The sequence below is a fragment of the Xyrauchen texanus genome, chromosome 6 (assembly GCF_025860055.1).
Source record: "Xyrauchen texanus isolate HMW12.3.18 chromosome 6, RBS_HiC_50CHRs, whole genome shotgun sequence".
Classification (NCBI taxonomy): domain Eukaryota; kingdom Metazoa; phylum Chordata; class Actinopteri; order Cypriniformes; family Catostomidae; genus Xyrauchen; species Xyrauchen texanus.
Window position 1 is genome coordinate 24,955,186 of NC_068281.1, and position 18,903 is coordinate 24,974,088.

General features: G+C 38.1%; 1 protein-coding gene across 3 annotated transcripts; it reads right to left on the reverse strand.

Moving 5' to 3' along the window:
* Position 1: 1 nt before the first annotated feature.
* Positions 2–18,329, reverse strand: LOC127644943 (probable serine/threonine-protein kinase kinX). 3 transcript variants are annotated; one of them, XM_052128392.1, is made up of 11 exons: positions 18,184–18,329; positions 12,863–13,018; positions 11,729–11,773; positions 10,985–11,053; positions 5,851–5,922; positions 4,968–5,030; positions 4,398–4,630; positions 3,767–4,355; positions 1,298–1,339; positions 244–288; positions 2–148 (listed from the first exon to the last, which is right to left on the reverse strand). In XM_052128392.1, exons 1-11 carry the CDS (start codon positions 18,221–18,223, stop codon positions 141–143), a joined length of 1,362 nt encoding a protein of 453 aa, XP_051984352.1. In that variant the 5' UTR covers positions 18,224–18,329; the 3' UTR covers positions 2–140. The 3 variants fall into 3 exon arrangements, with proteins under 3 accessions (XP_051984352.1, XP_051984351.1, XP_051984353.1); XM_052128391.1 differs by having other exon boundaries at positions 3,767–4,630; XM_052128393.1 differs by lacking the exon at positions 11,729–11,773 and having other exon boundaries at positions 3,767–4,630.
* Between the last annotated feature and the right edge of the window lie 574 nt (positions 18,330–18,903).

Genomic DNA, 18,903 nt, shown 5'->3' on the forward strand with positions numbered 1-18,903 from the left:
AGGGGGTTGGTGTGGTGGTGAATGTACTAGTTGTGTTCTCTTTTTTTTTTTTAACCCCATGGTGAAAATTGGCAGCTACTCAATTCCAGTGGGATGCTATGTGGTGCTGATCCTCTGTATCTTACACACTGCCCAATATTTTATGTTTCTGTAACACACAAAATGATTGATATGGAATACACTTAAGCTGCTGTAGGATGTCATGATTATGACAAGAAATATCTGTGGCAAAACTTTGATTACCTGAGGGCTCTTCTTCAAGTTGTTCTTCTGTCTGGGTAATTTCCTCTGTTAAACAAGTAATTAAGAAAGAATAAGATACAAAAAGACATATAGATAAATCACAGACTTAGTATAGACGAAAGTATTCTCCATTCTTTAGATCAGGGGTCAGCAACCTTTTTGACATGGAGTGCCATTTTTTATTTTCCTGGTATATATTAAACCATTTCCAGGTTTAATATATATTTTGAATAGACTCAGATTTTTGACTGACCGAATCCAAAAAGTGAAGCGCAGACAGAAGAACACCTTGAAGAGCCCTCATGATGCATTAATAGCTTGCACACGCTGCACAAGTCTGTAGGGTATACTGCAGTCTCGTCGCATTTTAACTTTTCGTTTAGCCTCCCATTCAGCTCATGAAAGCACGCTGCATAATCATGAGGAAGGATTACATCAAGATGTAGATTGTGTGGGGGTAAAGTGATAAAGACGCTGGCTACCACCCCTGGAGTTCGCTATTTAGAATCCCAGGGTGTGCTGAGTGACTCCAGCCAGGTCTCCGAAGCAATCAAATTAACCCACTTGCTAGGGAGGATAGTCACATGGGATAACCTCCTCGTGGTCACTATAATGTGGTTCGTTCTCAGTGGGGCGCGTTAAGTTGAGCATGGATGCCGCGGTGGATGACGTGAAGCTTCCACACGCGCTAGGTCTCCACGTCAACACGCACAACAAGCCACGTGATAAGATGCACGGGTTGACGGTCTCAGACACACGCGGAGGCAGCTGAGATTAGTCCTCCGCCACCCAGATTGAGTCGAATCACTATGTGACCATGAGGACTTAAAAGCACATTGGGAATTGGAAATGCCAAATAGGGAGAAAAAGGGAAGAAAATGAAGAAAAAAAAAGGTAGAGTGGAATGCAAGTGCGGCATTTAATATGAATAAAATGGTCTACTCTCTCGACTTTGCTGATGTGCCAGTGATTACCCCCCTGCGTGCCAGTGCTGCCATAGGTTGCCGACCCATGCTCTAGATCTTTTCTATAAACATAAAATTGAATGACCAACCTGCAATGTCCTCAAGCTGTTCTTCCTCTGCAGTTACATCATCTGTAACACGACAAAGACAATTTTACAATAAAGCAAATGTAAAAAAATAAATAAATAAATAAATAAATAAATAAAAGAGAACTGTAGAACTTGTCTGTACCTAATTTTACTTGTTTACACCTGATTCTGTGAGGACTGGGATAATATAATTAGGTGGGACTAAAACAATAATTTGACTTTTTTAAATGTGTAAAGTCTGAAGTGATTTTGGCAAAAAAAAAAAAGACCTAGATAATAGGGCCGCTGCAACTAATGATAATTTTGATAAATCGACTAATCGAATGTTTATTAGAACGATTATACGAGTGATTATTGCAACGATTAAGCATTAGCTCTTAACTGACTATTCAGCTTGTGCCTTGACTTAAAAGGTTGTATTAAATGTGCTTACTAACAATAAAGAGGACAAAATCATCTTTTAAAAATACCCCTAAATGACATTCACTGAATCAAATTAAGTTTAATACATTCACTGCAAAAAAATCATAATGTTATCAAGTGCTTTATGTCTTGTTTTCCATTTAAAAGTATCTCAAAATAGTTTAAAAAAAAATTTGCCCCAGAAGCAATATATAAGGCTTGCTTTTATAAGTGCATTTTTTCACTAGTTCACACTTTTGCCAGTGCAGTAAAGATAAAATATACTTCTATTCAAGATATATTCTCTGAAAATCTAAATGTACTCTGGGGAATGTTGCTTCTGAGGAAAGTTAATCTTGTATAAGGATTTTTATATATTTTCAAATATTTAATATTATATTCAACATTCTCATATAACACACTTTTCTCCTGCAGTAGAGCTCCTAAAGTAAATGTATGTTGTTTTAAATGGAGTTTTTAATGTTTATATTGGAAAACAAGCCAAAACAACAACAAAATCAAAAACTCATTAAAAATGATTATCTTCTTAATCGAGCTTCGTATCGCCAATTTCTTCACCTTGACATATATTATGACTGAATACGTTGCGAGCCATCAGTTTATAATCTAGCTGCATCAAGCATGCAAGAGATGTGTGTCCCTGGACCAGAGTGTGAATCAGCCGGGTGAAGTTTCAATTTCTACCCCTTAGATCGGGTCACTTCACGCGACTCATAGAAGCAGCGCTGACCGCAGAGTGAAATGTTAGTTTCGGAGTTTGTCCTTATTTACGTTACTTGATTCCTTATTTTTTTACTTTAATAAAAGGATGCATTAAAGATATAACACCAGGGTGATTCCTTTAAAGATGGTCTGATGTGCAAGTTTTGTTTGAGCTCCTGCTCCGCTTTATTTCGCAACAAGAGTATTTACTTATTGTGTTTTAATACATGTGTGGACAAAAAAAAAAAAAAAAGAGGAATGACGAACCTTTTTAAAAAGTCACCGAATAGCTAGAAGCAGGCTTTACACAAAAGGTTAAGTCTAAAACGTCCACTGATGTCCTTTCTTCAAATATTCAATCATTCAATGTGCCATGTATTTTTGGACAGATATGATGACTGTAGCTCTATGCAAAAACTAAATTAGCTCAATTACAACTGCACATTTAAACATTCTGAGCCCATTTACACCTGGTATTAAGATGGATTTCTGGTGATCTGTCACAAGTGGTAAGCCTTAAATACAGGCGCTTACAGTGTCTAAAACATTTTCTGATCTGATCCCAAAAACAACATACGAAGGTAGTCAAAATCACATGACCACATAAAATTTTAGACCACATCACATGTTTTCTCTCCTAAATGCATCCCAGACAGCAGTAAAGCACCACCCCTCCACTGTCATTTAACCACTGTGCTAAAACAAGTTAACAAATTTAAACTTTGCCGGTTACGAGATTATCTGTTTTAAAAGAAAAAATTGCTGATCAGAAAATTTGAAAAAGCAGATACATACGCAAGCACTATAACTACACAGATCATCTATGGTGTATCTGAAATCAACACGCAGGGGCACAGATTACAATCACAGACATTTGAAGCTCAGGTAAATACAGGAAAGTCCCTAAAATAACAGGAAATTTTGCTCTAAATGTTTGTGCTTTGAATAAATTTCAGCTGCATCAGGAAGTAGCATATTTAGCATAACGTAGTTGATGCATGTCACCATGAAAAAAAAAAAAAAAAGAGACCCTCCCCTCGAAATCTGAACACAAGTGGTCACAGGAGATGCATTTAAGTGACCAGGTGTAAACAGCAGTCTCAGCTGACCACATATGATCGGTTCACCCGAGACGCATCTTAGTAACCGGTGTAAACAAGGTTGTCACTGACACAAAATAAAAGATAACATGAACATCCACATTAATGATATTGCACTGTTAATGCATCACTTCATTATAATAACAACATTAGACAATTTAAGCATTGCTTCGTTGCCTTTTTTGTCCATAGATCATATTTTCCTTTTCATGATCTCCATTAGATTGAATTAATGAAAACTTACCCTCTTCTTCTATACTCTCTTCCTCAAGCTCTGGTTCCTCTGAGTCATCTTGTACTTCATCATCCTCCTCAACAGCCTCAGCTGCCTCTATTAGCTCCTCTTCGGTTACCATTTCTTCAACAGGGGCTGACTCTTCAGGTGCTTCTTCCACTGGTTCTAACTCCTCAGATGCTTCCTCTACTTGTTCATCCTCCTCCACAGCTTCTTCTACGGTTTCTTCCATTTGTGTATCCTCCTCTTCTTCCACTGGTGCAGTGTCCTCTACCGCTTCTTCCACGAGTGAAGCCTCTTCAACTACTACTTCTATTGGTACAACCTCCTCCACTACTTCCTCAACTGATGAAGCCTCTTCTTCTACTGATTCTTCTAATGGTGCATCTTCCTCTACCGCTTCTTCCACTGGCGCAGCTTCCTCTACCGCTTCTTCCACTGGCGCAGCTTCCTCTCCAACAACCTCATCTACCACTTCAAGTGGTACAGATTCCTCAACTTGTTCTTCAATTGCCTCTTCTACTTGTGCAGCCTCTTCTATAGTCTCCTCAATAGCCTCTGCCGTGGCATCTTCCACATCTGGAACAGTCTCCACAACCTCTGGCACTTCCTCCACAACTTCTGGCTCTTCCTCCACAACCTCTGGCTCTTCCTCCACAACCTCTGGCTCTTCCTCCGGAACTTCTTGCTCCTCTTCAGCAACAGGCTCTTGCTCCTCTTCAGCAACAGGCTCTTGCTCCTCTTCAGCAACAGGCTCTTGCTCCTCTTCAGCAACAGGCTCTTGCTCCTCTTCAGCAACAGGCTCTTGCTCCTCTTCAGCAACAGGCTCTTGCTCCTCTTCAGCAACAGGCTCTTGCTCCACAGTCTCTGGTTCTGTGGGGGGTCATAATGTTTAAGAAAATTTTGTTAAATGGAGTTGAGAGTATTGCACTCTTATTGGTAGCTAAAAACATTGTCAAATTATAACAATGTAAACATGTAAAGGGTGGAGACATTTGTGAATGATGCAGATGCCGCAGACTCCGTTTGGGTCTAGTTGTACTACTTTTTACAAGAACCATCAATAATCACTGCAGAAACTTTAGGATTAAAACCAAATTTGTTATAAAAAAATGTTTTTTAAATTATAGAATTGTTACAGCATTACTTCGGAGCCAAAAATTTGCAACAACTACAAATTGGAATTTCTAAATGCTCACAAAATCTATACCTGGTGGTGACTGAGCAGCTTCCTCAACTTTAGTGGCTTTGATCTCTTCCTCAACAATAGGCGCTGACGAAGAAACAAAAAAAGATAAACACCAACATATTCTTCAACCCTTTACCAGATTAGCCATTCAATGCTCGGATTAATAATATTTCTAAATGTCTAACACCGATTAAAGTATTTGTTGGCAGGCAATGCTTCATTAACTATTAAACTTGTCTTCGTTGAAAGGAAAACAATCATTGTACTTATGGATTGAGGGTCTTTGTTTAATTGTTAAAAGATGCTTGTATAATCATGCTTCAGTGATTAGGCTTACATGATTGCGGTTTCTTGCAGTTCAATACGGAAGCCCTTTATGTCAAGTTTAAACAAGGATTTGGTGGTATGTGGCAAAACCAGCTTATCATTGCTGTCTTGCAGGTACAAACTGCTCATGTTCCCTTTACTCATTTGTGTCTATCAGTGTAAATCCTACATAAAGCACAGGTGTCTTATGGATATAGTGTTAATGTTTAACAACTTCAAGATAAGTCTATACCAAAGTCAAACAAATGAATGAATGCTCATATTAATGATGTGGGAAGTTAGAAGGGCTCCTCATACATGTATGACTACATTATCAAGATTTTACAAACCACAATAGATAGAGCTCTTATTTTGTACATTTTATACTGCAACATTGATTATAGTGGTGATTTTTGTTTGTTTGTTTGGGTTTATTTTTTTTTTTTTAAATACAACAAGAAAATAATGGCAATTCTACAATACAAAAATGTGAAAGTCTTCATTTTTTGATGCATACAAATAGGTTTCAGTTTCTTTTAAATAAATGTTTACGGCACCCCCCTCGTTTACGGTGTAATACTATGTGACAAAACGTTACCTTCTTCCGCAGGTTCAGCGGGGCCCTCCTCAACTGATTCACTGGTCACAATGGTGGGCTTATCTTTCAGTCCTGAGGATTTTACATGTGGATGTGCATACATGAGGCATGTGTAGAATACAGTCACACAAAACAAGCACATGGCTCTTTTGAAGTCCATCTTATTCAAAGAATAGCATCTATGCTTCCAAAACAAAACTGTTGACAACTTTTGGTTTACTTTTGAACAAAATATTTTTTTCCTGTGCTTTATCTTCTAGACAGACAGGTATGTGTTTGAGAGTTGAAACAGACCAATAGGAAGAGGATGAGTGATAACTTACAGAAGACAAAATATATTTTTTTTAGAGAAAAGATTAGTATTATTGTAAAAAAAAAAAAAATCAAAAAATAAATAAAACATGTTTGAGCATAATAGAATAACTAATACAGTAAAACTATAACACTGAACAAAAAAATACTCCAAAAAAAAAAAAGGCACTGGAAAACTAATTCAGGGTACTCATATAGTGTTTATTGACAACATAATAAGCTTCTCCCTCATCATCAAGTAACAACCTATTTTATTTGCTGTGCATTACAACAGCAGAAAATTATCAATGTTGAAATATCACACTATAGCTAGAATTTCATAAGATACTACCCTAAAAAAAAAGAAGAAATGCAATTTCTGCATGATGATCAGCAAACAGCACATTGTTTTGCTTTAGACCAATCAAATGCTTCAACATTTTGCTGCCTGCCACTCTAGAGAATTACACAACATGATTCGCATTGTTGATTTTGGTCTCACATTGAGACAAAATGTATTTCTTTGCCTCATGCCTATAAGGGGCGGTCTTCTGAAGTATCCTCATAATGGACTGAGATCCAGTTCAGCCACAGGTTAACACAATTTAAACTAAGGAAAAATTACCTGACATTCGTTATTGGTATAAACCTTTACCAACCAGTGTTCCATTTTTATAAGATGGAATACAGTTTCCTTTAAGATGCAGCCTTATCAGACTCTTTGGCTTTTCCATTGCTCTCAACATTATTACATCAACAACAGGCTTATCATGAAATTTCTTTTCCATATCTGGCTTTTCCTTTACCTCATATTTTTTCACCCTCTGAGACACCTTTGTCTCTTCTGTATCTGACATTTTCTCCCTTTCCTCTTTCTAAACCTTTCCATGGCCTTTTCCACATCCTCCTCTATTCTCTCTCCTTCAGTCGCACCTCAGCCCTCTCCCAAGCCTTGGCTTCAGACTCCTCCCTTATTCGGTTCATGGTACTCTCTTCGGCTAGGATGCTCCTCATCTCGGCCAGTGCCATTTTAGCAATCTTCCTGGCCTCCACTTTCTTATGAATGATGGGGAGCTGCTGCTTCAGAGCTTCCCTTAGCTTCAAACCAACATCTTTGGCGTGGAAAAACTCGAGTGAGAACTTTGTGACTAAACTACAATACCTACACACACCTCAAACTCCAATGCAATTAGTTGGCTCTGCAATGGTTGGGGATTGGCAAGTAAACAGGATTCAAAATTCAGAGCTCCTTCAATAGTACTTTGGAAACATCCTCCATAGATTACAATGGAAGGTGATGGGATTTAGGATTTATAGGTTTATGATGAGTACAAGGTTGCCTAGTATTATCAAAAGACTTAGATTAAAGAATTATATGTACATGTAGTTCTTCATTGGTCAAGACACATGCAGGTTTGCAAGTAACAACTGCAAGAGGGCTTCATAACTTTACTGAAAGACTCCTTGGTTAACCAGAAAAACAACATTATGTAGCTTTGACATTTTGATGTAACTTGCAAACAAGTTGATCCAGTACTTAGAAAAACCCTTTTAAAATCCATAACCACAATTGGCAAGTCTGCTCCATGCACTTATAATAAAGTGTGCAAAACACCTTTTTTTTTAAAACAGCTTTCTTTGCGTCTGGCATAATTTAAATAAATAAAAATATATAAATCACATGTACATAAGAATTCACAGACTTTGCTCAATACTTTGTTGAAGCACCTTTGGCACCAATTACAGCCTCAAGTCTTTTTGTGTATGATGCTACAAGCTTGGCACACCTATTTTTGGGCAGTTTCTCCCATTCTTCTTTGCAGGACCTCTCAAGCTCCATGAGGTTGGATGGGGAGCGTCAGTGCACAGCCATTTTCAGATCTCTCCAGAGATGTTCAATCGGGTTCAAGTCTGGGCTCTGGCTGGGCCACTCCAGGACATTCACAGAGTTGTCCCGTAGCCACTCCTTTGTTACCTTGGCTGTGTGCTTGGGGTCGTTGTCCTGTTGGAAGATGAACCATTGCCCCAGTCTGAGGTCCAGAGCGCTCTGGAGCAGGTTTTCATCAAGGATGTCTCTGTACATTGCTGCATTCATCTTTCCCTCGATCCTGACTAGTCTCCTAGTTCCTGCCACTGAAAAACATCCCCACAGCACGATGCTGCCACCACCATGCTTTGACGGTATTGTCTAGGTGATGAGCGATGCCTGGTTTCCTCCAGATATGACGCTTGCCATTCAGGCCAAAGAGTTCAATCTTTGTTTCTCATGGTCTGAGAGTCCTTCAGGTGCCTTTTGGAAAACTCCAGGTGGGCCATCATGTGCCTTTTACTGAGGAGTGGCCACTCTACCATACAGGCCTGATTGGTGAAGTGCTGCAGAGATTGTTGTTCTTCTGGAAGGTTCTCCTCTCACCACAGAGAAACGCTGGAGCTCTGTCAGAGTGACCATTGGGTTCTTGGTCACCTCCCTGACTAAGGCCCTTCTCCCCCGGTCGCTCAGTTTGGCCAGGCGGCCAGCTCAAGGAGTCCCGGTGGTTCCAAACTTTTCCATTTACGGATGATGAAGGGCACTGTGCTCATTGGGACCTTCAATGCTGCAGAAATGTTTCTGTACACTTCCCCAGATCTGTGCCTCGATACAATCCTGTCTCGGAGGTCTACAGACAATTCCTTGGACTTCATGGCTTGGTTTGTGCTCTGACATACACTGTTAACTGTGGGACCTTATATAGATAGTTGTGTGCCTTTCCAAATCATGTCTAATCTACTGAATTTACCACAGGCGGACTCCAATCAAGTTGTAGAAAAATTAAGGATGATCAGTGGAACAGGATGCACACTCAATTTTGTGTGTCATGGCAAAGGCTGTGAATACTTATGTACATGTGATTTTTTTTCATTTTTATTTTTAATAAATTTGCAAAGATTTCAAACAAACTTCATTATGGGGTATTGTTTGTAGAATTTTGATGAAAATAATGAATTTAATCCATTTTGGAATAAGGCTGTAACATAACAAAAGGTGGAAAAAGTTAAATGCTGTGAATACTTTCCGGATGCACTGAGTATGCATGCATGCATGCATGTATGTATAAATAATTCCTGATGTGCTTGTAGGAAATGCTGTATTTCATTTATTAATATTTCTAACCCTCTCAAATACCACTTGGTAATAAAGAATCCATATATAATATCTACATATCATTTGATAGGCACACCATTTTTGGTTCATTAGATTGGCAGTATAGGAACAAATTGTTGATGGTTCCAGAATTCTGGGGTTCAGTAGAAGACTCCTAGATAGGACCATCAACAAGTTTTTGCCTGGAACAACTATTGAAGTGCCTTTATTAATGCCATATGTAATATTTTGGTTAGATTCACGTCTATTGAGACTGTAGTTAACAAAAATCAGGCTATACTTATACAAGTTGCCGCTCTCCTCCTCAAAGAAATGAACAATATTGATAAGTTCCATGAGCACAAAGAAACACAAAAAAGTAATAACTGACAATGATATGTCAAACTACCCATTCTGTGCTTAGAGGTACCAACTCTGTATACAATGTTTTTTTAAAGAATTCTTCATTGCCAAGGATATAAATTACCCAAAAAAGCAATTACTGCTGGTTATGAAATTAGCTCAAAATAAACTGTTCATAGATCAAAAACAGAAAAACAAAGCGTAAGATGTCACATGTGAAAACTCAAGGAGAAATACATATCTACTATATTGATTATGGTATAATAGAACTGAGACATGCAGTAAAGGTGGAACGTTACATTGGCTGAACTTACAGCACTACGGTCGTATGTATATAAAAAGCGAAATAGTATACTATTAGTAGGAAATGGTTGTTGCAAAAGAGCCACAAAGCATTAACTACATAAGTTCAATATTAACAAAAGGTGTAAATGTGCAAAATGACATCATCGTCGCAAAAGTGTTCATAGATCCTCAAATGACTGTTGGTGATGTTCCCAACAAAATATTTCTTCAAGTGTTTGGAACAGAATCAAGTCTTCTAGGGAGCAAGTCCTCTTCTAATAAAGTGCTTGTCACAGTTACAGTAGAAAACATGACTACTGATTTTGAAGACCTAAAATAATGCATGTCTTTTGGCCCTGAACCTCTTCAGTCTGTGATGCACCAGCAACGTCCTCCACTGCTGCCTCAGTTTCTTCATCCTCTAGTGTTTCAAAGGGACTCATAACATCATAAAGGAAGGTGAAGAAACTTTGGAACAAATCACTGCCCTCTTCTGCTAAAATATCAAGGACTTCCTCAAGGGAGTCTGAGTTTTCTTTGCTGCCATCTTTGGTCAGCCCTATGCCAACGTGATAAGGAAAGAGACGGGGGGGGGGAAAGAACAAGAAAATACAGAAAGGATAGAAGTGATTGGCAAGATTTAGTAGATAAGGACGAGTGCTACAAAGAGGGTGAAGATGCTTTAAAAGTATAAGCTGGGGTATGGAAAATGACAGACACTGGCCATGCATGAGAAATCCTAATGGAGCGGTTCTTGATGAATGTACGGCTTAAGTAACTTATTTGTTAAAACGACTAAACTGCCTGAAACATGAGAAAATAAATCTCTCTTTTCTCTCGTGACATCATGTTGTCATTTTAATATTGCATATGAAAAGTTGATCTAATTCGCATGCAAGATAACCTGTCATCTCTTCTCCAAAATGGTGTGTTTGAGCTAAAAACTATAATTTCAAAAACATGAAAGTGCCATGCGCGTGCATTGGTCTGATTTAATTTTAATATTGCACAAAAGTGAACCAAAGTCAGTCATGCAAAATATGGTAGCAATTTCTTTCACATCAGTGCACTTGCCTAGTAGTACTTTAGCGTCTTCCACATCAAAGTCTCCATCACCATCAGCATCATAGGATACCAGTTTACCTAGTAAAGTAATTTGAACCTGATTTAGTCAGTTGTTACCCAAGTTGGTGAACAATGCCATAAGCATGAGGAATCCTCTTAAACTTTTCCAAGTACAGTAATTGGTGCTTTCTTAAGGTTACAATTAGCATTAACCCCCCAACATTTATACCATGATCAATTGAAACATGTAAATGCTTCACTCTGCAAACCCACAATTTTCAAGACAAAACTCCACCCTTGTTAGGACATCATTACATATCATTCAATACATAATTTTTATTTTTTCTACAAGTTCATAAATGAATGTACATGAACTACTGATCTGTGAAGCATTACATAATGCTGTGTAACAATTATTAAATGTTTTTTATAAATTTAAAGGTTTTATATTTTTACAAGTGTTACAAGTTGTGCTTGTTATCGTTTTATCATTCACACAATGCATTGGGGCAGATTTTATCCTTTATGCTGTTATTTTATGTACATATAGATTCTATGATCTCAATGCCTCAAAAAGTATTGGACGTTAGATGTTATGCAACTTATGATACAGTAATTGAAGTATGAACGAGGATACTAAAAACAGAACTAATCTGAAATGGCACATTCACTCATTTTATAATTAAGGATGATGGGTTATCAATGAAATGAGGTTTATGATGGTGATCCTAATCATTGGTTTAGATTTCATACCTTGTAATGCCTCTGAAAGATTACAGCGCAAGTCCTTCGCTTTGGCTGCATGCAAAATTAAGGCCAGATATTTAAAAATTATAAATAAAAGGGAGCATATAAATACATTTACTTTCTGAAGATTAGGAGTGGGCGATCTTATATCACGATAACGATATTTACTACGATAGTTACATTTAAAAAAAAAAACATTATAATAAACCATATTATAATGCCTTTTTTGACAAATCCAGTCATTGATTGAAATACTTTATAAATAAATACTTCCTCTTGTATAATTTTCTCTTTATATGGAACTTGACAAACAGAGTAAATAAATTTAAATAAAAAAACAAAACAATTGGTGGGATTCAAAAAGTGGTAATCAAGGCTACATTTCACATTTCAGTCTGATGGTGTTGACTAGTATTATAAAAAAAAAAAACACTTCATTAGGCTCTTAATGGTTTGAGTCATCTCTGCAAACAATATTTGAATCTCTGAAAGCAAAGCCAGTTTGTTTTCTAACATCTAACATTATATAAAAATAAATAAATAAATAAATAAGCATGGGCAGATGACACAGTTTTAGCAGTTTTCTTCATCAGTGTTGCTTAAAAGGTCAGGCTCTTTCAATATTTGAGATGTTTGACTTCCTCTATAGTGCTTTAAGGTAAAAAACTCAAAACTCAGTAGAATTCAATGGGTCAAGCAAGTTTTGAAGTTCGTGCCATGATAGAGAGAAACCGAGTTTAGCGCTAAGAGTCTGTGGAGCCCAATCTGGAAGCCTGCTGCACACTTTCATGCTTCAGAGACAGCGCGAGCGAAAGTCATGTAAAACACAGCTGCGTGTGTCTTATGAGAAGCTTCAATTATAGCTTCAATTAGCTAACAGATTTCTTCAATTATCTCAGTCTCACGTAAAGCCACTCCGCCTTCCTCCTCAATTTCTCAGACAGAATGTGTACGTGAATAGAACGAGGTACACTTTTCTTGCCACATGGTGGTGGTATTGCGGAACCACGATACAGACGATAATCAAAAATGTATAACAGTTGCCAAATTTCTACCGGTATATTGCCCACCCCTAAAGATGATATCCATCAATTCTGCAAGAGGATGAAAAAAAGTGCAATATATGGATGACTGACTCACCAATTACACCTTGATAGTCAACAAGGTCAAAATACACCACAGCTACAGAGGTCCAGACACCCAGGAGAGCCAGCACCATGAACCAGGAGAAGAAGGAGGTTCCTCCAGCAGCCTCTGCTTTCTTCCCATTCTTATTCGCCTGTTGCGGCTTAGCATCTGAAGAACAACAAAGAATAAGATTATGCCAGTCAAGCAGTACTACAAAAACAAACACTGATTGCCATTTAGCACAATCAAGTCAAAACCCTGTTCATGGATCAAAGAGGAATACATGCTTTATAATAAAGCTACGCCTTTAAAGCGGGATTAGTCTTTTAGAATCATAGCATGACTAAGCACATTTTCTTAAGGCCACCATAGCTGATTGTTAATGTAGTTAATAATTACAGCTTTGAAGCTGAGAATCTAGACAAAACAATTACTTTCATATTACTAGGCATGGATAAAATCCAAACCATATCACATATTCACTCACACAAAAGATTTCTTTAAAGATGTTTAAATCTCAAAACACATCTATAGTATTCACAAGGTGACAAAACTTCAAGGCTCGGAGTTATTCTGAGGGCTGTTGACACTCATGGAAGCATGGTATAAATACATATGCATGTTGATCTCTAGAAGGAAGAATGAACAGGTGTTTTGTCAGCTACATTCTCCTAGGTCAAACCACACTAACGACTTCATGCGCGCGCACACGCACACACACACAAAAAAAAATGGCATATGTAAATGTTAAAGATATACAAAGTAATTACAACACTCCAAGCATTAAGGCAAATAAATTATTTGCAAAGGCAAAGAAAACCTAAACATTTAATGCACTTTTGTCATTTAGAATATAACATTAAATTGTGGCTGCGGTCTCTTAAAATTACAAAAACGATTAAATAAAATGTATATCCAGTGAAAATATCATAATGGAATTTCAAGTTACGTTTTTATATCATACCCCCGACTGTTCATTAAATGTCATCTCTACTAGTCATAATGAACTAGTCACTCGTTATTTCAAAGCACTCAATATATATAATATCAGTCCCTTCGGTCACCACCTTGACCTCTGCCTTCAGCTCCCCCATCCCTCTAGATCAAGTGGGAAACAAAAGAGCCTCTTTCACCCCAAACCTACCTGTAGAACAGCAGGTCTCCTGCCTTTGTGTCCCTGGTGAATTGAGTTGGAACTTGAGATGGAACTTAGCCAGCAAATGGATTATTTTTTAGAACTGTCTGCTTGAAGCCAGAAAATCTCGAGCACTCATATGTAAGGGTAGGGGTAAACCCCACTCCATCCTGCTCTTCTTAGCCACATATGAAAGCTGAAAAGCTCATTGGTCACCAAAATTACTTGACTTAAAAAGGTCAGCTCAACCCAAAAAACATTTTACATTTTTTTTTATTCAAACCCCGTTTGTATTTCTCTCTTCCATGGAACACAAAAGGAGAGGTTCAGAAGAATGTTAGCCTCTGTCAATTTTATTACACCCTTTTTCCATCCAGTGCAAGTGAATGGTGACTGAGGCTATCAGTCCCTAATGGGGTTTTTCCACTGCAAGGTACAACTCGACTCAACTCTGCTAGCTTTTTTGGGGTTTTCCCACTGTGGATAGTACATGGTTCCTGATACATTTTTAGTACCACCTCGGTCGAGGTTCCAAGCGAGCCGAGCCGATACTAAATGTGAAGTCAAAATCCTGCAGATTACCGATTGGTCATGGAGTATCGTCACTACCAGCGTCACTGGATTTCAGACATGCAACATCAACCCGTTAGTTTTAAAGTTAGGAACAGCGATAACAGTATCGTTTGTTCACGCGACTTTCGAATTGTGAAAAAATGGCTGTGCGCAAAACCACAAGGTACAGACAGTCCACTCGTTAGCGATGAGCAAAACGAAAGTCTCTCAGGAAGTGTATCAGCTGTTGGCCGCACACGGCTACCACCGGACCTACCAATAATGTAGGGAAAAGTTAAGTGACTACAGAACCATCAAGGAAAATTGGAAGTGGTTCGACCAAATGGACGCCATCTAAACCGGGGAGAGTACCCTGGACTGGCATTGATCCACGATGGAGGATGGTATATTTTGCCATGTTAACTCTATACTATGCTTGAAAGCTTCACTTTATTTAGTTGACTAGCTACTGAAAGCTTGCTTTTAAAACAACCAGGCCAATTTAACTGTTACACTTGTGTAAAATCACCATGCAACAACTGCTTTATGCAGCAGAATGAGCTAGTAGCTAACAGCTAGCGGTCGTGTTATTGTTTTGGTCAGTTTGTGTTGTTTTTAAGACGATGTCATGGCAGTAGAGGTGGCGCAACTATGACGACCAGCCTATAATCCCACCAACGTTGAGGTGGCACTAAACTGCAATGGAAAATGCAAACTCAGAAAAGTAAAGCGAGTAGAGTTGAGGCAAGTTGAACAGTAATGTGCAGTGGAAAAGTGCCATAAAATTCTGCCTCACATCTTCTTTTGCGTTCAGTGGAAGAAAGTCATACAGTACAGTTTGGAAGGACAGAGGCCTACTGCTTCATTGCATGTATAAGTTAATCGCAAGCCAATCAAACTTTAAAAAGCATTTTACAGCCTCCAGCCTGGAGGAGCATGTCAATCTTGGCAAACTCAGTGACTCTCCCTGCCATTGAGCTATTAATTTACCATACAAGGACAGGTCTCACTAGTTTCTTGTTGAAACAAACATGTTAGCAGGGGCTTCACCTTGGACTTGTCAGAAACATTTAGCCATGTAGCAGGAACCATAAAATGAATTTTAAAACATGTGTCAAACAAACTGGTAAATTATGTACTTAAAATAGCCCTGTGAGGACACAAGAAACAAAGATGAGAACATTTCAAATATAGTCAATGATATCAAACAACCCTCAATACCCAGTAAGACATACATTTATAGAGCATTTAAATATTTCAGCCAGGTCAATGCTGCATGCTATTTGAGCAATGTTTACAAAAGCCACACCTCTAAGTCACATATGATCGACTCCTTTTTTAATTCACAGGGAGTCAAATGGCAGCCATTGTGCCCTTATTAACATCTTCCACTCAACCATTTGTTTAACAAATCTGCTATGAAAAACTGTGCTCAAACACTTTTTGTAACTCAAGCACTGCCTTTGAAGTTGCTGTGCATTTGTGGGTAATAAATGTTCATTGTTACGCTTACATATCAATCTAGTGGAATGTCTGCTTTGAAATATGCTCTTTTCTTCAGTCATACATACACACACACCCCACTGCTTCGCATTCTGAGTAAAAAACAGTTCCTGCCTGGTCACAGGAGCATACCCCGACCCTTAACCCCTTATGTGACCTTATCAACAAACACCCCCATCTGGAATCTTGAAGCAGACTAAAAATCTATTAATTATGAGTCTATTATTATTAATTTTTTTTTATGCACACTCTATAGTGTTTTCACCATTTTGTATTTCCACCCAAAAGAATAACAATGTTACTTCGACTTATGTTAAAAATTGCACACCTTTAAACTTTGCATGAAACAGAAAAGTGAACATTAATTCCAGTCTCTGAGAGATGCATACCGATTTGCTTCACTGACTGAAATAAAAATTACTACAAAAGCACACACAACAGAGAACTGCAACAGATTAAATGCCCTGGGGGTGGAAACATGCAAGGTTATTTGATTGATTCAATTAATTGAGAGATGCTTTAGAAAAACAAACAAACACACAAATGCACCATGAAAGGTTTCTTTACCATTTCTTTGGCAGTCTGCAAATAATCCTGTGCATCTGAAAAGATCCCTGAAGGAGTAATTCCAACAATTTAAAAAAAGGCAGCATTGCACTTCTCTATGAACAGCTTGCAAGGCATTAAAGGTGCACTCAGTAAATGTTTTGTTTGTCATCTTGGATGACTATATCAATCAATTCAGCAACATTCGATTGATATAGTTTTTAGTTAACAATGCCATTGTAGAAAATGACCAGTCACAGTCAACCAGGATAAATTTAATCCACAAGTATAAGTGTCCAATGACAGGGTGGTTACTAAGATGATGCTAGTAGTATATGGCTGGTCATGTGATTCCAACCTGGCAGCACCAATGAGGAGACCTTACCCATATAAAATAAGACCTGTTTTATGCAGTTATTTTATACACATGTTTCAAAGTCAAAAAAAAATTATGAATGCTTGCTGGACCAACAATCTAAGGACAGTCGCACTAATTATGAAAATAAACTTCAGAGCCTTCACGTGGCTCTAGATATTTATCATTAGAAGAAAAGTATTTCATAATATTTGATACTCAAGATGTTTGATGATAGACAAACTGGAATGCTTTCCACGTGCGAAGGTTGCGAAATAGCACTTAAATTACATTATCAAGAATACGGATATAGAGATTATATATATTATATATATTTATTTATAGCGACTGAGAAGAAATATGGGGCAGATATCTGACGATCCCAGTTAGCGTGCTTCACTTCACAAGTCTGAGGCAACATCGACACCCAAAGTCAGACTAGAAGGCAAAACTAGAGACATGTGTCGTAATTTTACAGGTTAATTCACGTATAACACGCATACTTTTAAATCAAGTCTGATTTAAGACACTTTGACCACTCTTACATAAACATACGGTTACGAAAATCAATAATAATAGCTAACCCCAACAAACGGACGTTGATTACCAAGAAGATTGGAGTAATACAGCAAAGCTTTATTTTTAATTACGGAGTCTGTGGGGGTATGGGATTTGACTCGAGACCCTAGAGGCCACGTGTAACCCCTCCCACGCTCTCCCAATATTGACACGTGAGCACTGGAACAACTCTGACTCCAGCAATGAGCAAACGTGAGTCTAGAAATATAGGTCTATAACTAGTTGCTTTCTAAACAAAAACAGTCAAATAAACTAGGCCAAGTTGGGCTTGTGCAAGAGCATGCAGACACTCTGCACCCTTTTTTACTGATTTCCAAGTAAACAAGCATGACAAGCCAATATACCTCGGACTGCTGTAAGTGACACGTTGTTCGCTCAGAATGTGTAGACGATTAAATAAATATGCACGGTTACAATGTAACGCACCAAAGATAGTTTATATATAATTCACGGCTTTAGTCGACATACTGCACTAGGGATATTGTTAATTATTTGTTCCACGAGCCCGTTTTGCCATCAGGTTAATGTCTCATCGTTGTTGATAAGCACAACCAAGCATTTAGAATGAGAACAACAATAATAAATCTATTCGCCCGATTAACTTCCAGGCCTTCTGCAAGAAGACTGCGCGCATTTTTGACGAAAATATGTAAATATACAAACCTTTTTTGATGTTCCCTTTTGCATTTTTCTTCTGAGCCATTGCAATGGTTAGTTCTTCGTGATACGTAAAAGCTTAACAGACTGTAAATTCCTGTCTCTATTCTGGTGCCCTGCAAAATGAAATCCCTCTGCCTTCATACACTGAAGCCCATAGCAACCCCGTCCCCTTTTTGAGCGACAAAGCATTCGACCAGTGCTAGCCATACAAAGCCATTGTGGGTGGAGCTAATTGAAATATTATCCAATCAGCAACCACAGGCAGATGCCTTATTCAATCGTGTGGATACCAGCGAGGGATATACCGCCCCTTTTGCCCTTTTTTCTAACAGCACTGGAACGTGGCAAGATGGAAGATTGCACTTATCGCGAGATCGAACTCGATGTTTTTCCCAGTGTACGTAGTATTATGATAACATATGTCGTTCGGTTTAACGTTTGAATTATTGTTTGAATTTATTTTGTTGTGGTCTATGGTAGGTAATACCGACATAGGATTTCCTGCGGACCCTGTAAGATCTTTTCGTAGGTTTAAGGAGTAAACGCTTCATACTTGTGTAAGCCTGCAGTATAAAGTACACATGGCATGGATGATGCACAATTCGGTTGACCGAGTGCATTTTAATGCCATCAACTCTTATAGGCAATTTAACTGGGTTTCATCTTAATAATGAGTTATATGTTGAAATTAATTATTTAATTGTTCTTAGTGAAAAATGTGCT